Source organism: Empidonax traillii, unplaced genomic scaffold (assembly GCF_003031625.1).
Source record: "Empidonax traillii isolate 1590-97213 ecotype Southwest subspecies unplaced genomic scaffold, ASM303162v1 scaffold1608:size196868, whole genome shotgun sequence".
NCBI lineage: Eukaryota > Metazoa > Chordata > Aves > Passeriformes > Tyrannidae > Empidonax > Empidonax traillii.
The window spans coordinates 39,505-63,528 of NW_020956801.1; the positions used below are offsets into that span (position 1 = coordinate 39,505).

The 24,024-nt window shown below is 41.0% G+C and overlaps 1 protein-coding gene across 1 annotated transcript in view; it reads left to right on the plus strand.

Moving 5' to 3' along the window:
* EPHA6 (EPH receptor A6) overlaps positions 1–24,024 on the plus strand; it is a gene marked incomplete at its 5' end in the record, with an annotated part of 113,537 nt that overhangs the window by 24,309 nt on the left and 65,204 nt on the right. Inside the window, 3 exons of the mRNA XM_027908080.1 lie at positions 2,840–2,910; positions 5,775–5,900; positions 13,280–13,465. Coding sequence (XP_027763881.1) covers positions 2,840–2,910; positions 5,775–5,900; positions 13,280–13,465 — 383 coding nt within the window. The remainder of the gene's footprint in view (positions 1–2,839; positions 2,911–5,774; positions 5,901–13,279; positions 13,466–24,024) is intronic.

The window sequence follows — 24,024 nt, forward strand, 5'->3', positions numbered from 1 at the left end:
TCTATCCTTTTCCCCTTTCCCACACCAAGGTGCTGGAAGAGCCTCCACATGAGCAGGATTCTCCAGGGAGTTTCCTTCTTACCTGGCCTGGGGACAGAAAGAACCCAGAGTTAGGACAGGACTCTGCACTCCTGCTGTCCTGTTTAGGACCAGTGTCTACACTGCAGGAAATGATGCTAAACTTGCCTCTTCTGAATGTGATAATGGTCATCAGAGACAGGGCTGATATCAGTGGGCTGTGGGGCACTTTTAGATTTGTAACCATGTGTCTGTTTTGCTGGTGTAGCGTTACCTCTAACCTGAAAAGAAAGTGGAGTTCTATCAGTGTAAGCCAGAAGCTTTATTTGCAATACCTCCACAATTAGATATGGCACTACAGGAGCTGCCATTCTGTGCATTAATGTTCTTTCTGCTAAATAATACAACCGGTTAAGTCTAACTCTCTGCTGAACTTGATGAGAGCAGGACCTTAAATGATCTTAGAAGCTAAGTAAACATTCCTGCCGTTATTCCAGGAGCTGATAAACAGTAGGGTCTTCCAGAAGAGAGAGGAATTATTTAGACAAACTCCCTGAGCAAATGATTGTGTGGAATCCTTACATGAAATCCTGAAGCACACCTCAAATATTTCCTGTAGGAAAAACTCACTAAACTCAGGAATGAAAAAAAAAAATATATATGGAAATGAGTTTCTTTCTGTTTATCCCTCCTGTTTGCTGGCATTGAGGATATCAGAGATCCTCTCAGCTTTCTAATGCCTTACTCAATGGGACTATTTCAATTATGTAAGGTACGAATTCATTTTGAAGTGCTGCTTAAATGCAGTGATAAGAGCGTGTTCCACAGAAGACAGAGCAAGAAAATTTTGAATAAATACTCAATTTGCTCTAGGACTGGAGGCAAATTTCAGCATGAAAAATGTGCCTGGTACCCTACAGATGTGCTCTGCTGCAGTGTTTAGAATTACCAATTTGATGAGCTGCCGAGTCTCGGGGCTGCTGATGAGTCTATTCACGGTGGAGAGGCTGGGTTAAATGAGCACCTGGCCCTGCACTTTGCTGAGTGATTATCCCACCAAGAGCCAGCAGGAAGCACCACTGTCAGTTCTAGATTGACGAATGAAGGCAGCAGAGAGTTGGAGGCACGGGACAGGGGATCCTGGCTTGATTCCAGGACCTGTGGCGTTACAGCTCAGTGTGATTTAGCCTTATCCTTCCAGAAATTATTGCTCTCGGATTGTTCTGTAGCCAACACCAACAGAGAATGAGGATGAGGAGACTCCTGTGCTGGTGATTCATCAGTGGCCTCTGTCACACTCTGGGGCCACGTGCATTCTTGGGAGGATTGGACAGGGTTAAAGTCTTGTCTGTTTGACTGTTCCCTTGGGCAGACACCCGAAGCATAAGAACTTGTATTTAGTGTTCCTGGCACTTGGCACCCTACAGAGCAGTTGATCAGGTCCTGGAAATGGCTCTGTCATCCTCAGTGGTCACAGAGACTGGTTTACAACCTCGAGGTTTGCACAGAATCTGAGAATCCACCGGTTTGCATTTCCCTCCATGAGGGTACAGAATTTCCTGCCCATTCCCTGTGTTGCAGTGAATGAAACTGTGAGTGTTCCTGCTGTGTTTCAGCAGTTTAAAGTGACCATTGAAACAAGGTGGGTGTGTTCACTTATCTCTCATATCTACGTTGTTAGCGTGGATGTACTGCCTTTAATGAATGGTTATTTAATTTTATGAGGCTATTAATGTATATACAGAGTTCAGTCATTCCTTTCCAAGCTGGTTTTGGAACTGCGTGTCTGTAGCTGATGTGTGTAACATGTGCACAGGCACTGCTCTTCTCCACTGGGTTCAGTGCCTCAGCAGCCCTCAGAATAAAAGATTCCCCTCTAGATAACAATCCTCGGGCTGTTCGGTGAGAGAGAGCGAGCTTTCAGACCCAGATCAAATCTTTTGCTTTTTTCCTGCCTGAGGCAGTTGCTCCTCTAACCCATCATTAACAGGTAGGCAGCGCTCGGGCTGGGGGAGATTCCATTCCCAGGAACCCAAACCCTTGCCATGTGCAGTTTGCTCCAGCATTCACCCTTGCATTGTCAGGAGTGGTTGCTGACAATTCACGAGCATCCACAGAGTTTGGGGTTGTTTGCCGAGGATTTGTAATTTTACAGCAATCGTGGAGGCATATGCTAAAACCTCGTGGTCACATAGCAGGCTGTGTGGTGTTTATCCTGGGTGATATTTGCTGTCTTAGGAGAAATAATGAATCAGTGCCTGGCTCAGACTGCACAGAGCCACTCAGAAAAAAAAAAAAAAAAAAAAAAAAAAAAAAAAAAAAAAAAAAAAAAAAAAAAAAAAAAAGAAAGAAACAAAGTGATCCTGATGTGAAAAAAATATGTCCTTTTTTCATGAAATGTGGTGAAGTCATTATTATTCAATTAAAAAGAAAATGTGAGCTTTTCTGACCCACTGTATGTGGAAGTTAATAGGATAAGGTTTAATCACCACAAACTTACGTATGCAAACAGGAGTGCAGGGAAGTGATAATTTATCAAAGTGTCAGAATTCTTTGAAGGAGTCAAACTTGAAAATAAAGTTTTGAATGAAATTTAAATTCAAGTAGTCACTTTCATGCTAATAATTCAGCAATGATCTATTTTTCTTTGTAGGTAATCTATTTGTAGTTCTTTATATTTCCCTCTCTAGATTCATAGCTAAATATGTATTCCAAATGCAAAGGTTCTGGCTTTCGTAAAAGGGCAGATAAAACTTAATGTACCATTTATTTTACCCACGGCAAGTATTTTATTTAAAACCTCACTTGTTTTTCTCGACAGATGCCAGTGGTACATAAAGGCCAAAATGAAGTCTGAGGAGAAAAGAAGGGCTCATCTGCAAAATGGACACTGTAAGTAGTTCAACACCGTGTTACATGGTATCTCCATCATGTTTTAAATGAAGAGTGTTCATTGTTTCCCGGACGGCTTTTTCCCCTGATGTTTTAATCTGGTCATTTTGGTAGTTCCTCATTGTCTGCATCATCAAAGGTGGGTGTGGTTTATGTCCTCTTGGACAATTTCACTGCATTCACTCTAGTTATTAAGGGATTTTTTGGCATTCCATTGTTAATATGTAATCAGAGCTCTCAGTTGTTCTAGACATTAAATTTCTGCTCAAAGTCCCTCTCTTGGTGACTGTGTGACTTATTTGTCTCTAGTTCTCCTTGGATTTAGGGATCTGCACTTCCAGCCACCCAAGAAATAAGAAGTGGAATGGGTTATCTTCCCTCATGTTCCTGCTCACTGACCAGTACAGTGAGAGAAAATCCTGCCAATCTCTCCTGGGCAGTACATTGCTTTATATAGTTTAGTTTAGCTACCTACTTTAAATTGCTTGCCTTACTGTTTGGTTTTTTATTATTATTATTATTATTCCAAGGGTTTTATACAAAGGGTAATAACTTCTATTTTTTCATCATTTTGATAACACCCCTGGAAACACCATGATGAACACACAAGTTGAGTCACCAGAAGAAAAATCTTTTTGCAGGTGACACCACTATATCCAGCCAAGTGCCTTTTTGTGCCAAGGAAAAGGGCACATTCCCCACAGTGGATCCTTCCTAGGAGTATTTGTTTGTCATTCGCTCCCAAGCACGGTCAGAAAGGAAAGAGGACAAAAGCCTTCCAGCAGGAGGGTTTGATTTATGCCTCTGAGTCTGTCACTGCATTGAAAGGGAAGCCTCACTCAGTGTCTTCCAGGCCAGGGGAAATGGTAACTGTATTTCATGTTGACACGAAGCTTCATCTCAGAGGCTTCTCGTTCATCTGCAGTTGTCTCAGCATCACACTGGAGGGGGCAAATCCCTGCTCATCTGTGTGCTCCACAGAACCAAGGATAGAGGGAATTATTGTGATTTACCCCGGCAGCCAAGAGTGTTCTGCCAGCAATATTGCCTCCTTCCCACTGAACAGCACCTGCATAAACACATCCTGCATGCAGCAGCCCCACCTGCCTGCTGGCTGCCTGTGGATTTACCATCCAGCATCTCAGCTGGGAACAGCACATGGGACTGTGCAGGCTCTCCAGGCCCAGCAAAGGGTGAGCACTCCCAGACTGGCTGAAGCTCAGCAGATAATGAACTGCCTCAGACTCAGCTATGGAGTGAGAAGAGAAGGGCTGAGAAGGGCTGAATCCTCTGTAAAGGCATTCTCTGGACCTAGCTGCAGCAGCCTCCTTTTATCCTGATAAGTTGATGCATTATTTACATCAGCTTCTGTTAATGGATTGAAAGTTTTCCAGAACTTCATCATCACATGGCAGCAGCCTGGAAAGGGTTTCCATCCAGACAGTCCAAGAGAAACAGCAAGGAACTCTTGAACATACAGTGCTCAGGAACACCAGGGATACCAGGTGTGCCAGGAAATGAGGGCTTGCTGGAGCCTTCCAAAACCATCTGGCACCATCCCACCATTGCCACGGCCATCTCCAAGGAAACAGGCAGGAATTACAGGAATTACCCAAGCCTTGTAAATGGACTTGGATGGTTTTGCTCTCATCTTGCACCTGGCTCTCTGGCTGTGCCAGCTGACCAGAGGAGGACAAAGCAGCACAGGCCTCCAGGACCCATCCTTAGAGGAAAAGATCTCGAAAAATTGACCTGTCTGGCAAAAGGAATTTTCAGCCATCCACTCCTAAATGAAAGGAGTGAATTAGAAACTGGTGTTTTCAAAGTGAGGGACAGATTGCCCAAATTGCCCAAGAAGGAGCCAAGGGGAATGTTAAGCTGCCTTGGCAGTAATCACTGTTGGTCTCGAGGTTCTGCTTTTCCCCAGATCATTGAGCCCTCACTTGGTGTCCCTCGAGACAGCCTTTCAAGTGACCAGCTCATGTTTTCTCCTGACTTGCTGCATTTTCCAAATTTACCAGCTGTACTTGAAGCATTCCTTCAGGATGTAAGCTAAGTGCTGAGACTCCAAGGAGCCTCTTCAGACTAAAATATCAAATAGAATTTAGAAAGGAAATGCTTACAATTAAAAAAACATACAGACTCAAAATCAAAATTGAATTTTCCTTACAACATAACTAGGGCTGGTATTTCTTCCTAGGAATAAGTTTCCAAAACCTTTATTGTCCTCTTAATTTTCTTGCCTGAAATGGTGTTTCTTAGGAGATGCTTGTTTTCATCTGGGACAGAGACAAAACAGCACAAGAATTCAACACTCTCTAATCAAGTTAAATACCAAACACTGAGTTTTCTAAAGGCCTTTGACTTTTTCTTCCCGTGGGACAGAATAAACTCTGGGGCTCATGGAATTGGCAAACTTGACAGTAACTGGAGGTATAAATAACATTCAGAGAAAGGGATACTGGTATTTTCTTTATTCTGTGTGCTGGTTACCAGCCATCACTGCAAGCTGGAAGGATGTTTGCTGTGGCAGTGCACTGCAGCAGTCCTGAGGAAGAGTCCCTGCTTTCAGTCACCCAGAACATCTCAGAAGATTTGAGCAGGGCCCAGCAGGACCGTGTTACAGCTTCAGTCAGTGCTTTGGAATGCTTTTGCTCGTGCTGGGTTGTCAGAGAAGCATCGTTAGTAATTTGGGGCCATTGTCCTCTTCTACTGGGTTCTGGAACTTTAAATGTGGAAGATTTAATAAATCCTTTCCAATCCTTTCAGTTATCTAGGTAAAAAAAATCAAAATAAAATATAAATCTTATTCCAGTGCATAATGTCAAAGTTCCTGATTCTTGTTATTGTCTCTTTTTTTGCAGTGCGTTTCCCAGGACTCAAAACTTACATCGATCCAGACACCTATGAAGACCCATCTCTTGCTGTCCACGAGTTTGCAAAGGAGATAGACCCTTCAAGAATCCGTATTGAAAGAGTCATTGGGGCAGGTAAAACCATACCCACTTTAAAAAGAAATGCCCAGGCATAGCAAGGCTGCTTCTCTTGAGTCACCAGGATAATACAAGTGGTAAAGAACAGCACGAATGTGGGTGTGTTTCTCTGGCAGTCCTCTCCAAAGTGCAGAATATCTAAGGTATTGTATCTGCTAATGCTCCAAATCTGTTGTACCAGGAGTCCTTTACAGGGAGATTCTCCAGAGCAACGTTTTATCCTAAATGTTTTTTAAGGCTTTATAATTTTGGGTGGGGAAGGTTGGTTTTTTGCCCTGTTTGTTAGGGGTTTGTTTCTTTTTTCCAGATGCACTCAGAACGTTGTGTCACTCAGCATTTGCCATGGTTATTGTCACGTGTTCTCAGTCGCTGAGGGTGAAATTAGATCAGAATTTCTGTCCGTGGGGAGACAAGTTCAGAATGTGGAAGACTGAGAAAAAATTATTCTCAAATGAAAAACAGGAGGAGGATGAGGGGAGGGAAAGGAGAGGCTGGCTTGGGACAGGCTTTGCTGTGTGGAGAAGGATCAATTAGCACAGGGAAAAGAGGAAATTCGGATAAGGAGGTGGAGACAGCATGAAAGGTGATGGGGACTTGAAAAGCAGGATGAATGGAAAAATAGCTTCATGATCTCCTCCTGTATCCCTCTTTGTCCAGCTGTGAGGTGGAGACAGAAAGGAATTACACCTGAACAATTGTTTTAGACTCTGTCCTCATCTATAGTGTTTCCCTTCAGTTGAGAACACCTCATTGGGGATGTAGATGCCATTTCACAGCTGTTTGATGATATTTCAGGAGTTCCATTCATCCTGCACGTACACTGCTCTTTTTTCCTGGGGGAGATAACATGCCCCTTGTGTTTTCAGGGGTCCTACTTTGGCTGATGTGCATTCAGTGTTATCCTCTTGTCTGAGGCCTGGGTTAATTGTCAGGTTTTTATGCTCAGGAAAAGGATGTGCAAGTGTTCCCACACACTGACCTCTGGAAAGGCTCTGTAGGGGTAAAGGCTCGTGGCTGCTTTCCAGAGTTCACTAGAGGTCCTTGTGGTGGTCTCACCGGCTCAGTGGTGACAGAAAACACTCCTCTGAGATTCACTCAACAAAAATGAAACACCTGTAGAAAACAGTCCTGTAAAACCATTTCCTGTGTTCTGATGGCCTGGGACAGAGAACAGTTCACTGATGCCCAGAGCCTGAGATTGCTCTTTCTGTTTTACCCAGCTCATGGGTTACTGAGGACTCCGAGAGACATGGCCAGAAAAAGGCCTGGCAAACTGACCTGCCTGGTGGATCTCAGTGCAGGGCTGATGGCCAACATGCCATCCAGAAAGCCCACCAACATCTCTTACAGTTAGGACAAATGAAAACACAAAACAGACTGATGAGGAGAGTCTGGAGTCCCTGTGGTGTTTTACATCCTACAGTGGCTGAGGAGAATTAATCATCTCTCAGCCCCGACAGAAGGGGGAGGTGGGAGAGCTGAGAGTCTGTGTCAGAAATTTTGATGAATGTAGGAACAGAATGCAGCTCTGAAATCTAATTTCTTCCTGCAAAGGAGATTAACACTCCCTGTCTTCATATTACGCAATATGGATATTTCTCTGGGTCCTTAAGATACTAAGAGTGACTAAGTTTTGTAAATTGTTGTGTTAAAGGTGCTTACAATACTGACTGCACAGATGTTCACCTCAGTGTAATTTTATTTCAGTAGCATTATTTAGTATGTTCCATACTCCAGTGCCCATCTTTGAGCTGCTGGGCTTCCTTTAACAGTGCTGGTTTATTACTTGCTAATTAATTTTACCTTATTTACTTTCTTAAACTTTAATGCCATGAAGAAAAAAAAATGAAGTCATTCACAACACAACAGACTTAAAAAATGAGTTCCATCTTGTAGAAGGGGTTCAGTGGAAAGCAAACCCCATTTTAATCTGCTCACAGCGAACCCACCAAAGAACTCAGGCTAGCAGGTATTGCCAGGAAGATTACTGTAGGAAGACATAATGCCCTGTGATCCTTCTTTTTTATCTCTGTTTCATGCGTCTTAGTCACTCTAGAAAGGAGGGGTATTTTTCACTGCCCTCATTAAATGATATGTTGCTACACTGATAAGAGCAGAAATAGCTTCAGTGTTGCTAAAAAACGTTTCATGAACTAGAAAAGGGGATGTAAATAATATAACAGAAATGAAACCACGTCTGTTAACAAAGGGGGGGAAAAGCATCGACCTGAAGGTAAGAGAGGCTGTTGTGTTTGCCGTGCAGTCCATGTCCCTGCAGCACTCCACTCCACCTGATTGCTTAAGCCATCAATATGTAGCTCTGTGCACCTTTGCAGTTCTGAGCTGCAGAGAGCCCCAGAGGGCTGATTTCTGCAGAAAACAGTCCATCTGATTTATTTTATGTCTTCCTGTTGATGGCTTGGATTATAAAGCATCCTGAACTACATTAACGCTGGTGTAACTACTGATTTCAGAGCAGTTGGATACAATAGACAAGGACTGGGCTTATTGATTTTAGTTCAGATTAAAATTGTGTCCTTACTCTCAACTTCATTAATTCATGAAAATTCTTTACTCAGCTTCTTTCTCCCCTTTTTTTTTTATGTGGGGGAGTGTATACATTGACATTTTATTTTTATGGGTTTTTATTTTTCTAAAATTACTTGGGCAATTTGCCATCTTCAAAAAATGTTCACCTAGTAGGACTCACAAACTGCTTGAAATGAAATTTAAACCTATTTATATGGGGCAAGATACAGGTTAAATACCATGGCTGAGGCAGAGAGACTACAAATCCTTACACAGTTCTTCGGTAGCTGCCAAGGGACACAGCCTATTGGGATAATTCACAACAGCCCTAAAACTTTCTCTATGGATTCACTCTAATTCTGTATTAAACATTTCAACTGGATATAAAATGTGTTTCTTATCACAGGAGAATTACTTTAAAAAGATGTTTGCAATTTTCACCTAAGCAAAACCAAAAATCAACATCTTTTACAAAATGAAACATCAATATCTCTTAAGAAGATATTGATGCATTTCTTAAATTTGTTCTGGTTTAACATTTTATTTGGTCGATGATTTTCATTTTTAACTTCTGTAACTTTAGTTTTTGCACTGAAAATGATTTCCATTCAAGAACGAAAAGTTTCCATTTCACTTTTTAAGAACCAATCCTATTAGCCGTGTTACACGGACAGCTGGGTCTGATCCTTTGGTGTCAAGTCCTAGTAACATAAAGGTAGTATTATATGATATATAAATAGAGGAAAATGTCAAATTGAAAAAGTAGCAAGAATTTCAAGCAGAAACAGCGGGTTGGAAAATAGCCTTTGGTAGCCACAAAGATCAAAATGACACTTGGCCAGCAACAATCAAAGATTTCATAGCCAAAATAAAAAGGTAATGTCCCTACATTTATTTGTAGATTTAATAAACATTACTACTGCAAGTTCATCTCATTAGGCAGGTAAGAATAAGAAAGGTAAACAGTTAAAGAAAGGATACTGAGTTTGTGAGATGACTTCAAGATAAAAATGAATTAGTGCAATCTCTATTCAAATCCTTTCCCAGGAAAAATTATCCAAGTTAATAGCTGTTAGTGATCTTTCTTGTTATTGTTCTAATATCTTCTCCCTCTGTCTTGGTTCAAACAGGAGGGTAAAGACAGTAGGGGAAGAAGTTTACAAACAAAATGGCATTTGCAGACTGATAAAAAACTCATAATAACAAGCAGATTACAATCCAAAAAGCAAAACAGAACCTATTTGTGTTACCTGCTTAGCTTGTGATAGCATCAACCAAATAAACCTGTCTTCATGAAGTTCACATTCCAGCAATAGTTACAATGGTTATTATTTAGATGATGCAATGGTCCCTTTTATTTCATCTACTCTTTAGGACGAAGTTTTAGTATAGTTTAACTTGCTGTTGCATATTCTTGGATTCCAAACTCTCGGCTGACATTTTTTTAATCACTAATATTAAATATTCCATCAGATCTCCTATTGGTTTATTACAAAGGTGACAATGTGCCCTTTTGCCAGTTCCCACAATTTGCCATCTATTCATCGCTGCAGGTTTTCTTTAGATGGTCCCTTTCAGCAGCTCTCATGCTGAGCTTGCTGCACCTACTGCCGTTTTATCCTGTTATTTGTCTCTGTCTTGCCCAGGACACTCCTTCCTGCCCCCTCACTCCTTGCTCTTTGGTTTAAGGCTTTGGTACCCCTTCCAGGAAGGAATTCCCAGAGGTCCTTTGTCAAGTCTGTCTTCACAGTCAAAATCAGCCTCTTATTTTCTTCATTAAAAAGTTGGAACTCAAGGCAGAGACCAGCTCCCCCATTTTTCATGGAGAGCAGACTATATTCTGTTCACAATCCAACCCTCCTGCTGGCTCTCCCACAGCTGTGGTGACCAAACTGGGAGCATGAGCCGAGCTGTATTTGGTGCTGTGACCTTCCAGTTGTGTCAGCAGCAGCTGTCTGTGCTGGGAGACATTTGTTGGGATCCCAGGTAGTAACACCAGACTGCACAGCACACTCTGAAGGGCTGACTATTCCTATTTCCCTTCAAATAACACACATGCTCTGACTGGGTGAGAAAAAGAAACGTGTGGTTTGCACAGGGGAAGTTTCCAGGCTGCTCAATTCGCTTCTTTTTGTGTAACTCACTGTAAGACGTGTGAGGTTTATATCATTCAATCAGGGATTATTTACATTTTATTAAAACTAAACAGACATTGAACTCTATTTTTTTCTCTAGTTATCATCAGCAAGGAGAGCTGTTGACTTCACTGACATCTGGCTCTCAGCTTCCACTCATTACACATGCAGTCATGAACCTTTACTGCTGCAGGGTCAACATTTGTCTTGTTTATCATCAAACCTGAGCAATGACACTTAGATTCTTGGATTTTAAAAATCCCTTTTGTTGAGCACGTTCCCCCTTGACTTTAAGAACACAGAAAACTCTTTGTCTGAAGAAAAGCCTAGAAAAGTTACTGAGGGATGAAATCTTGTCAAGCTCTCAATGTAAATAACACAGTGCTTTTAATTATATCACTGATCTCCATCTAGTCTAAGAGAGAATCAGAAGTTATCACACACACTTTAGGTTCCTAACTGTGGGAACTGTGTGTTCTGGGAGCTGATGATCACTCACGCTGTGTTTGACATCATCTCACAGAAAGCCTGCTGTTAGTCTTGATGTTCACCAGTTTGTCAATCCCAATATCCAAGGGCAGTGAAATTCCTTTCCAACTTCACAAATCATGAATCCAGAAAAAGGTAAAAGGAACAGGTCAAGGAGAAGACACAACATTCCTTTCCCTGCTTTAGACGCTGCACAGGTAATAAATCTTGGAATTGTAAGCCCTTCTCCTTCCTCCTTCGGTTTAATTTATTAAAAACACTTGGTGAACAGCCTTTTACAGTCCCTGAAGGATGAAATTCCAAAGTTGTAGTACTCTTGTATAACCTTGTAGTAGCAAACCCATTTATTCTGTAACCTGTGCTTTCCAAATTATCCTCAAAAATGAGATTTTGCAGTTCTGCAGATTTATTGATCACAGAATTTCTTTAAAAATCTGGATATTAAGGCTCTAGTATTTTTCCTTTTCGCTATTTCATCAAGAAAAAGAAATTGGAAATTTTTCTCATTTTAGGCATTTAATTTTGAAAAAACCAGTAGGATGCAATAAGGTCCAGTTCAGCAGACTGTGGTTCTGTGACATATATTTTCACATATCCTATACTTGCACACATCTTCAGGGAAGCACATGCCTTAATTTATTTTTGAAAATTAAGTAGAAATAAAACAAGTTGAGGGGTGAGGAGAGGAGTGGGGATTTCTGGAAAGGAGACCTGGGGCACTTTATTTTTTTTATCTGTTTAGGAAGCTGCTAATTTATTCAGAGATTATGCTCAGTATTTGTTAATTGTACCTTGCACTTGTTGATACCTCTGTCTTTGAAGTGAAAGGCAAGCTATGAAACTGTTCTTTTAATCCCTCCACTCTTCCTGGACCTTACTGACTAATAAAATTTTGTTTTCTTTCAGTGGAAATGACAGAAACTAATAAGATAAAAGCTGTATGACAATATCCATTCTAATCCTGTAACATCAGGGAGTTACAGTTTTCTCAAGTGAAGCTTCTGCCTTTAGGGTCTCTCTCTTCTGGCTTCGGTTCATATCTGAAGGCAGACTGTTACATGGTGGAGCTCTCCTGTTTTCTCTCCTTCTGTCCATAAAGTTTAAGGAAAAATAATACAGACAACACTTGATGGAAGGAGTAACAATTTATTTCCTCCAGTTGGGCATATATATCTGTTCATTATTCATTTTTTGGGTTTTAGCAGCTCTGATTCCCAAATGACTGGGATAGAAAATTTGTTCTGCTACGGAAGTTCCCTGCACTGGGCAGTGCTTTGAAATATTTTTGTGAACGTTGCTTTTCATTTACTGAATTGTGACCGATTGAAAAGTGACCTGCAGGCATCCAGAGTACATTTGGTAGCGGCTTTTCTCTGCTGAGTGACTTCAAGACCAAAGGAAAGTTGCTATTTCCACACAAACTCGATCAGTAAATGTGTGAAGGGAGTGCAGGGGGACACATGTTCCTCACTGGCCACAATGTTGACAGCAGAACATGGGGGAACAAGCTCTGACCTCGCAGGGGGACACACGATCCTCACTGGCCACAATGGTGACAGCAGAACATGGGGGAACAAGCGCTGACCTTGCAGGGGGACACACGATCCTCACTGGCCACAATATTGACAGCAGAACATGGGGGAACAAGCGCTGACACTGCTCCTGTCATGCAGCTCGGTCCGGGTTTGCTCAAACTCTTGGCCTTTGGGTGTCTGAGCAGGGAAATCCACAGTTAAATTCAAGCAGGTGTGTAAGCCCATTTATATACATCATGTGCAAGTGCTTTTCTGGGACATCCCAGCATAAAGGACTTTTAGAATACCTTCTGTAATCGGAGGATGGTCAAGTATTCTGATGGTCTTGGGGCTTTTCTTATCTTATGAGACTCAGTGCATTTCACTCCTGGAGATAAATACTGCTAGAAATAGATATTTTAGACAGATATTCTGTCATCACTGGAATAAGAACCTTAAGCATCATTACATTGTTAGTTCTGTCTCACACACGAGTTGATGTCAAAGTTCAGTCTCACAGTCCGAGAGTGATCCCAGTCCCCGTGATGTCGTGGTGTGGCACAAAGGACAGGTGATTATCTGTTGTGAAGCACTGCTGGATATTTTGGTGTTTTACCCGCTTCTAAGGGAAGGGGTGTGAGGGTTTCTGGAAGGTTTTTGTGCACGGGCAGTGTGAGTGACCTACCTAACCAGTATTTATCTGTTTCAGGGGAGTTTGGAGAAGTGTGCAGTGGGCGTCTGAAGACCCCAGGAAAAAGAGAGATCCCTGTTGCAATTAAAACTCTCAAAGGTGGCTACGTGGACAGGCAGAGGAGAGATTTCCTGAGGGAGGCCAGCATCATGGGCCAGTTTGATCACCCAAATATAATCCGCCTGGAAGGAGTTGTCACAAAAAGTAAGTCACTGAAATCTTTAGTTAAGACTTTTATCTATTAAACCACGGAATGCATTTCCCATTCTAGGTCATTTAGTATCAAAACTAAGCATTTATTCCATATGGATTGCAGTTCTTGGAAATCTTCCAAATCATGAAGTGACAGTTGATACTGCCAAGTTTGGGACCATAATAGGAAATATGCACAGCCTATTTGTTTTCAGTTAGAAATGTTTGATTTTTTAATAACCATCACCCTCATTTGGGTGATGTGTTTACAGGTTCTTATGAAATAGACTGCAGAGGTTGCTTGTAGGCAAGTGGGAAAACCATAAACATATCTGAGCTGACAGTGAAGTCAAATTGTCTTGAAAATATCAGTTATACTCTTCTTTTTGCAGCAGTATTTATTGTTTATTTGGTGGAGGCTTGCTGATTTTGGTACCAGAAGAGATACATTTCCTATTTTAAAGAAATGAAATGTAAACACTTTGTAACCCATTGTATATTTTACTAAAATTTGAGAATAATCTACAAAATGTCTTACTCTACATAAGTGTTGCAGCTGCCAAGAACATCCCTTGCCTCTGAAATCAAGCATTTTTAGTGGTGTTCTGGACTTTTCTGAAATGCTGAGTGTCTAGTGATCCCTTAAGTATTAAGGAAAAAGGGATTAACATGCATGCAATTTCTTTAACGCCAACTGTTTTTCCAGTAATGAATTAAAAAACTGGAATTAAAAAAGCTGTTTTCAAAATTAATTCATCTCAGCTAAGCCATGTTGTTTGCCAATTTGCAGTATCTATATTTTTCTTTTAAAGAGAAGTGTTGCATGTATAAAACAATAACGTCCTCTTACCTTGACAGTAAATACAAACCATGTTTTATGAATATTTCCTATTTTCACCTTGATACAACATCAAAAGCTGTGTTTGGAAAACACAGAGTACTAGAAGTAAGAGGAAAGTAGCTCCTGAACTCATTCTGATGGAATGGAATTTCAGCAGGTTTATGGAATGACCCATCCTTGTTCAGATCTGTGTCCCTGTGCTTCTAAATTAAGAAGAAGGGGATCTTTTTCTTTCTTCACACGGTATTGCAAGGATAAATTTATTATTATTTGGGTGTGTTTGGTTACCAGACTAACAAAATCCAGGGCACTGCAGAAAAGATGCAGCTCAGTGTCTCCGTTGCTCTGCTCTGCTGGCAACAAACAAGAGCACATCTCGAGCAGCACTGGGGCTCTTTGTCAAGAGGTGTAAATATGTGGGAACTTAATTGACTTTAGCTCCTTGCCTCATCCTGAACAGCAGCAATTGAATTCCACCAGCCTTAGCAATAGCAGCATCACAGGTGTGACCAGGACCCGTGGGGTGGGTCTAGGGGGGTGTTTCTCAGTCCTGAAAAATGCAAATGGCTGTGATTTATGAACACTGCTTAAATCCAATTAAATGATGCACAAAGGACACGGTATAATGTACTTGGTTATGGCACGATTGTTTAATCTTTGCCGCATTTATAAATTTTCTTTCAGTAATGAGTCATCATCAGCCTAGAGAGAAATTAGGATTGCGTTCAGAAAGCAGAGTCAAACAGATAAATCAGTGCTCCAACATTAGACTGTTTGGTGATGTTCTACAGGAAAGGTGATTATAGACATCTGTAAGCCAAAAAGTCATCATTAGCAGCTCTGCTTTTCCTTAAGCTGTCAACAAACTTTATTGTTTTGTAGTGTTTGCTTAAAGGTAATATAAAAATAGTAGGGGTTAGTGTTGTAGTCACACTGTCCTAAAAACATGTGCATTTCTCAGATATAAAATAGAACTGAGTGTTAGAAAGAAAATATTTTGGGGTCAGGCAGGTTTAAACCAAACAAACAGTTATAGAGCCACGATTGTAGAATGAAAAAGGACGACATGAATTATCAGCACGTTTCAGCCCAGGGTGTGGAAAGGCCAGGGTTTGTAAAGTGGGAAGGACAAGGCTGTGCAGCTCTGCTGGGCTGCAGCAGGAAGCCAGGAGGAAGGCTGAGCAACGGGCACATCGCTCTGCTCTGCTTCCCTCTCTCTGCTTTATCTTTAGGAAGTGCCTCGCATTTACACAGCCCCACCTGTGCTATTTGGAGCACAACATGGCCTCAGTCTGGAGAAGAACACTTGTCTTGCATCTCACTGAATCCTGAGGGTAGAACTGCACCACGGGACGGAAATTTCCTGTAACTAAAACGTGTGTTGTAAACGTCAGACAGAACTTTGTCCTGGCAGAGTTATTTATTTAATGATGGCGTGATTAAAAGGTGTTCTGTGCTGAAACTAAGATTAATAACAGCAGAAACTATTTATCTGATGTGCATTACGGTTCCACTAACCTATAAAGGTACATCAGATGCAGTAAATTGGATTAATAGATGTGTGATGGTGTTCTTAGCACATGCTTTCCTCTTTGTAACCATCAGTCATTAACTTGTAGCTGTTGCACCAGTTTATAAGCAGAACCTTCCATTGCAGTTCATTGACTACTGAACAAAACAGAGAAAGGATTTGGTTGTAATAAGCAGAAGTGCTCTACCAAGTCAATAGGTATTGACTGGGGCAATAACAAATTCTCCTGTTCATTATAAATGAGAGCTTTTATCTGCTGCTACCAGCTAAGCAGATGTTAACTTCTAAATTATACTGTTCTCAAAATTGCTGTGTAATATGTACTGTACAGGATGAAAAAAACTGTTAAACTAAGCCTGCTCAAAAGTAGGTCTGAAACAGAGGTTTAATTCCCTTTTGTTACTGCTTCATTTCTCATTTGTGCTATCTGCAGTCCCCATTCCCAGAGAGCAGGAGGCAGATCAGCTGCTGTGGCACAAGCTCTCTGTTAGCAGAGTTCATTTCAGGGGCAGTTCTCAGGGCCAGGGCAGATCCACCATAGCACAGAATCTGCATCTGATCGTTCCCTTGTATTGCTGAGCAGAAGTCACAGGGAAAACTTTAGTCTTGGTAGGTTCCTTTTAGCACCACCATTCCTTGCCTGGTTTGCCATCAAAGGGCTGCTGGTTGCCTTGCAAACTTATTATTTATGTCTTATCTTAGGCATTTCCTGAAAACATCCATAAATGCTAACACTGTGATCATTTTTGGAGCTATTCTTGGGTGTTCCAGGGTGTGCTCTGATCAGCTTTATGTCCTTGGCCAAGCTGCTGCTGTTTCAATAACAAGTAGAAGGAAAATCACTCCTTCTCCAGTACAAACATAAATGACCATCATTGAAAGCTGGGCTGCCCAGATATGTCTTCCACTTGTACATCATGTTGTAGCCTGTGTTGCAGATTTCCTTTAAAATAAGTTAAAGCAACCATCTGAGAGCATAACTATATCTACAAAAGACATGAAAAGTGGTCTCTGACTATTGTAACTGTACTAGAGGAAATCCAGCCTGGAATCTGTAGATAGTTTGGCTTGATGGTGTTTTATACAGTAGTTGAAAGCACAGCCTAATCAGTGCTATGTAATAATGTCAATAGGAAATATCAGTGTATGAGAGGCCTTTCTTACATTCATAACCTGTTTGTTCCCCTTCCCCTCAAACTTTACCCTCAGTAACTCTCAGTTGTTACAAATGATTTATGAGGAATTGTCTCTGTTTCCAAATTTTGACTGCTGGAGGATTTGCACCTGTCACAGTAACCTTTTTAAGGCATTCATCTTCTTTAACACCCATCTGTATATTGATATTCTCCAGGAGAATTTTCAGAAAGTCCCTTCACAAAAGGAGACAAAATGAAGACATCAGCCAGGCTTTGGGTTCTGTGTAAGCTCACAGCCTCAAACACTGAGCCTGGGTTTGGAATGACACTTCCAACTCCCTTATTGTCTCCTCACTGTTTTGATTTAGTGGCTTTCAGATTGTGAGTGCGATTCCAGTCCTGAAATCTTGAGCCATTCATCTAGCAGGCTGAATTCAGAGCTTTAATCATTAAGTTTCTTTTTAAATTATTGTATATAACCCATTCAGTGCAACAAAAGCCCTAAAATCAGAGCACCCTACCTTGTCCACGAGGAGGGCAAAGCAGCAGCATGATGAGAGCTGCAATTTCCTGTATGGAGCTCTTCATATCTGACCCATTTTTCAAAACTGCAGGACATAATGAATTCATTTTTTTTCAGCCAGGACATTGTGCTCTAGGCCTTTGAGCCCTTAGTGTAATGAATCTAATGCTGCCCTTTTCTCCAGCCTGTTAACAGGTTGCATCTATTAAATAATGGAGTGCAGAATTCATTTGAGAAGGTGAACCATTTTCCAGCACATGTGTTTATTATACACATAATTTTGGCTTTATACAAAAGGACTGAGGCAAATGTATGGCAGTATTTGAAATATCCTTACCTCTGTCAGGGCTGTTGAAGTTGTACTCCCAGGAATTGTGATTCTGCAAAGTTTAAATGCTGACCTTTTCAAAGCCAAGTTGTGACTATTTGAAGTAGGATAGACCGTGATAGCTTACAAAATGTGATTATGATTATACACAAAAAGATGGGACCTACATTACAGTGTTTGTTATGCAATTCTGAAAAGCAAAACCTTCAGGGCCAGCAGAGAACGTAGGATGTTCATAAATTCCATGTCAGCATTACAGAGCTGTTTATAACCTACAGTTTAACCTATTTCAAATCTTGCCTTTTCCATCTGTCAGTAATCTCAGTGCACCACTGAAACACCCAGAGCATCTCCAGGCACAGATGTGCTTGCTGGAGGCCAAAATGACTTCATATCCACTCCTTGAACCCCTCTCAGGCACTTGCACCTGCCCTGTGAAACACAGGAGGGTGTGAAGGTGTTATTCATCCACCAGTATCTTCCATTCTGCTTGTGGCCAATCCACTGGGACCCAAAACAGGGGTGGGACTATGTGTGTCATATTAGCCAGTGGGCTTTACATAAAGCTGAATTTATCTGATGAACCAGCAGGATTTCAGTTATATCATAGATTTTTCGGTAAGTGGAGCTGTAAATTTGAATTTGGCTCACTCCCTTTATTTCCCTTTGTATCCTATTTTATGGATAAATATCACAACACATTCCTGAATTCAGTGTTGCTGTGGCCAGCAAATTAACACAAAACCTGCCTTGTTAGCCAAGTTTAGGAGATCAGTTTATTAGAATACCATCCAAACCACAGAGCTGAAAGTTAGAGCTCTGCACATGATTGCTGTTAACACAGACAGAACTCAGTATCTGAAGCCTTCTTGCAGAACAGGTTACCCTTCACGACTGGTGGTCAAAGAGCATAATTAATGTTGATAGTACTGAGCTATTTTTACACATGCATGCATGCATGTGAAGATTTCAAAGAACACTTGCACACTACCATGCAGCCATTTCTTGAAGATTGCTGGCAAAAATAATACGCAATACCCCTGAATGTTCTCCTGAATGACGCATGCTTAGAAGAAATTGGCTTTTAAACCTCTAGAAAAATTAAATTTGTCTTTCATGCGTGGCATCCTGAGACATTTCTTTCACAGAAATCAAAGGCCATTAGGGTTTCCTGCGGGTCAGATCAGTCAGGTTTCTGTGTCCTGCTTTTCTCTCTTGCAGTGAGGAAGCTGTCCATCAGAACTGTCAGTTCTGCTGCAGCACCTCTCACAGGGCGATAAGCAATGAAGAGAAAGCATATTGTCAGACAGTCAAACAGCCAGCCCCTTGTCAGCAGCAGCATAATCTGCCCAGGGTGCACTGTCTGACGCGCTGAACTTGTGTAACTCTGCTTTTACAGGTTACATCTGAGAAACAGGACTTCTTGGGATCCTTCAGGGTCCTCTGACTTTAGTTGTGTGTCCTCAGACATGTAGCACCTGGTTTTCAAAGATATTTAGATGCTTTGGTGGGAGATGAAGTTCAAGTAGAAAAACAGATGACAAAAATCATTCCTACTAACAGCCATGAAAAGATAAGGCCCTGTAGATAAGATATGTCCAGACCATTTTTTTTCTTTTCTTTTAGAGAAAATGCATCGCCATGAATTTCCATAATTAGCATCATTATTAACCACAAATGATTGCATTTCTATACGTCTATTGAATAAAATATGCAGTTTCTTCCTCCACCATAAAATAGAGAAGAATATGGTACAAGAAGTTAAAGGGCAAGAGTGTGTAGGAGATATTTGAAGGGTTGGGGTGTTTTTAACAACTGCAACCAGAAGATTCAGTGACTAACAGGGGGGGACAATATTGCACTGTGCTGACAGATTTGCTGCATGCCATGGCTGATCTGCTGCCTGGGAAGGAAAACCATATAAGCAATGATGAGAGAAATTACAAATGACAATGGCAATTGCAGCTGACAGTTAAAGGAGTGAGGGGGTGAAAGAGTGTATATAAAGCAATCAATAAATCCCAAGTTGTACTGGGTTGATTTATTTTAATAACTGTACATTCATTTCTTCTTCTGTATAGAGGCAAAAGCACGCTAGTGAATACAGGTGTAAGTGAGCACTGGTGATGTCCTGGTGCAACTTTGGTTTGGCTAAATCTTTGCTGAGAAGTGTGGTGCTCTCCCTGAATTAATACCAAGACATGCTGAGTTTGAGAGTAATGGATAATGATGGCTAAGAGGGGTTCTGCTGTATTGTAGAGCCCAGCAAAATCAGATTATATCAGAAGCACTATTTGGTAAGCTTCAACCTAATTGTTAAATATTACCCTATGCTCAAAATTGAATCGTGGCTGTGTTCTTTCAGAAGGCAAATTAAACAAACTTTGCACCATTTTTAACAATAAATCATTCACTTGCAATTCATGGAATATTCAGCACTGAGCTCTGAAGGATACTGAGAGGTCACCTGGTCCATCATCCTGCCCCAAGGCACAAGCAGTAACATTTAAACTAGTCTGGATGGGCTTGCCTATCCTATTCCATGAAGCCTTTTGTGGTGAAGGTTCCACAGCCTCCCTGGGCAAAGCTGAGTGTTTAACTGTTCTCATACTTAACCTTCCCAGTGTTAAATTGATTTGTTTTTTTTTTACTGCACCTTAAGGCCATTAGCTCTTTTCCTGTCTGTGGTGGAACAGTTTGTGCCTTTCCTCTTTGCAGCAATATTTTACATTTGTAGACCATTATAATGTCTTTACTGTCTTCAGTAAGTCAGTCAGATTCTGTCAGGTTTTTCTTCATGGTATATGTTTGCTAGAGCTTTGGTCATTCTTAATGCTTTCCTTTGGACTCTTTCCAGTCTATTAATATCTTTTTAAAGTATGGGTAAAGCATGGCTTTCAAGAGTGGATCCAGTTGATGCTGAACCTTACCTTCCACTAGCAATCAGGAAATAACTGTTTTAAATGTAAACTGCATTACTTGTCTTTAAATACATGTTTCAACAGCAACCATAATTAGGTTTTGTTGTGATTTATTATTACCCATATATCCTCCTGTGTGAAATGGCTCTCTGGCAGTCTCTCCTCCAGGGTGTCTTTGTCTTCCAGAACTCTGTTCTGTGTTTGCTCACACCTTTCCCGTGCGTGCCAAGTCCTTCCCTTCTGCTGTCTCTGTCCAGTTTACAAACAGCTCCTGGTTCCAGCCCTGCAGTCGTTAGGGGGAACCAGCACAGTGACCAGAGTTGTGGGCCGTGCTGTTCTTATCCTTCCAGCTGATGGTGAACCACTGAGGGCAGTTCCCAGCTGCTGATACCCTCACTGTGCTGCACTTTCATTGGATACCTCCTGGGGGAATCTGAGGAGAGTGCCAAGGAAAAAGAGTTAAATCCCAGAGTACAATATAGAATAGGAAAAACCCTGTGATTTAATATAGTGGGGACTGACACTGCCTCAGACTAATTTACCTGCTACATTTCTTTCTTCTGTACTGCTACTGGTCTCTTAGTTTCTGCTTGTACTTTTTGTTCTAGAAGGAAAGCAAGAGTGGCAATAAAGCTACTGTAGGCTGCAGTGATACAAGTTTAGACAATGTTCCAGGAAGGCTATCCCAGGTAGGGCAATAGATATCTATATTTTCATGGATTATAGTCGATTCCTCAAAAGAAGCTGAGGTGTGTCTTGCTTAGGATGGAAGCCTTGTCGTACCAAGTTTTACCTGTTTCATGATCATTTGAGTTAATATGTTACACTAATAGTGCATTTGTATGGGATAAATCTAGATTAGAGATTAGATATCAAAATACTGGAGATAATTCAGTGTTTTTGTCCCATGGCAGATGTTGGGTGTAGGTCCATGTGTGGTGTCAAGGAACACGGATTCCCCTTGATGATGGTGAAAAGATGAAAGATGGGAGACATAATCGTGGTGACTGTTAAGTCCTCATTGTTCCTTTTTTTAAGAGAAACTGCTGCCATTTTTACTAGCTGAACTCAATTCAAACTTCCATGAGTGTATCAAAATAATAGTGTATCCTTGGTGCTTTTGATTTGATGCAGTTATTCTCAGGTCTTATCTTAATGCTGCCTAAGGTTGGCTTGTGCATGAAGAGTTTTCTTTTCCTCCCTCACAGCTTTGTTTGCATTTGTCTGATGCTTTGGATAAGCCTTACCTGTGTGAACAGGGGTTATTGTGGGGATTTACACGTTTGTTTATCATAGAATCACAGAATCATTTAGGCTGGAAAAGACCTTCCAGATCATAACATCCAAACATATTTATAAAGTGTTTAGAAACCCAGGAGGTAAAATGCTACTGAACCCATAATCATTACAACTAAAGAATTTAATAATGCTGAAATCTTAGTAGAGAAGAGTTGTCAAATGTAGTGAGTGTTATGAATAACAGTAATCTTCTCTAGTCCAGTGGATTTGAGGTTTCTGAGAATGGAAGTATGGGATATCTTGGTACTTCTGCAAAGCCCAGAAATGCATGTTTCATCAGAGTAAGAGGGTACAAAATAGCAATAGATTTTTATTGGTAAGTTAAGATCCTTAACTTTAAAAACAAATGTAAAAGTCTGTGTCAATCCAGCAAATAGAGCACAGATATCTGTTGTTTCTCAAATAGAATATTTTGACAATTTTTATGGACCAACAGTACTGGTGTCAGCACCAATTTATCTCAACCATGTTATGATTCCATGTTTTAGTTACCAGCTGAGTTACAGCCTTCACAAAATAAATAAGAGAATATTGTGTGTAAACATACCTCAGTTCCCCCAATGTGCAGAGTTAAACAGACCAGCTTTTATGCATGAACTTTAATTAACTGAATGAATGTTAGACTCATAAAAACTGGTCCAGAAAAGCTGTGCCCCTTCTCTGGCTCACATCTCTTTAGATTTTACATCTGTTTACAAGTATGTGAGTTAAGAAATGAGATAAGGAAGTATTTCTTGTTCTGTGTTGTTTAGGGCTATTTTTGTTTGCCCAATTTGTGATGAAACAGAACATTCCAGACCCTAACACCAATAATTAGCTGAAAGGGCAGTGCCAGCAATGCTCTACGAGTTAATATGTAAGGACAAGTTATGGTCGGTGTATTTACCTGAACTAGAGCAAGCTGCCCAGTGTGATCAATCTCCTATCACCCCAACACACAGAGGTCCATCAGTCCCAGGAAAATGCAGGTTCCTCAGCTAATTATGGGAGTGGTTGCCCAGATGTGCCACATGGTGTGTCATACAAGGTTTGTATCGTGATATTTATTACAGCTTAACTACTCACACCTCAGTTTGTACTGGAGGGCAGCAAGCCTGGCATACCTTTATTCATATGAGGGAGAAGAATTGAAATACAGATTGCTAATTTTCTCATATAAATTGTCTGATATTGTGTTTTATAGAAACATCAGAGTTGGATTTGAGAAAAATAAACCCCTTTGATTATTTGCAACACCATCATCTTCCTAGTGCAAGGAGTGCTATAAACAAATGCAGCTGTGATGCTTTGGATGGGGCAGAAAGGGAGCAGAAGCTTCTCTTCATCTCAAACCTGACACACCCTCCTCACACAGCAAACAAAGCTCTTGTATGGAAGATTGCTAGTCGGGACATGATCCCCACGTACAGATTCATCTTCCAGCACATGCAAGTAAAAACTGCTGAAAATTACCATTTTCAGTGATTAGCCAGAAATCTCTGCAACTTGGAAGTGGCACAGTTCCTGTGCAGTGGAAACTGTTCAGACTTGTCTGAGTTACGCGCTGTTGAAAGGTGACCTGTGTTTTCCGTGCTGTGCTCTGGAGAACAAGTGGGAACTTCAGTGACACGGGTTGGTACTTGCCCATTTTGTTCCTGATCTCACCCAGCATTGCAGCTCCAGCCAGGGCAGATAAATTATTTCTGCTCCCACCATTCTTCTGTTACTAGCACCAACAAAAAATAATGCCATCATTTAAACAGTTTTCATCAGTAAAATTCTTTATTCAGAATCTATTAACTGAGCCCATCACTATCTTCTGCTCCAAACACCTGTTTTTACTTCTCTTTACTGAGTCTTGCTGGATCCATTTAACTGACTCTAATTATCTTTCTGATTCTTAACTCATACGCAGTTCAGGTTTCAGATGAGTAAATAACTTGGATGCAAACTGCTTGGGATCCTTTCCAGACTCCTGAAGTTTTGGTTGGAAAATCAGTTTGCAAAAAAACC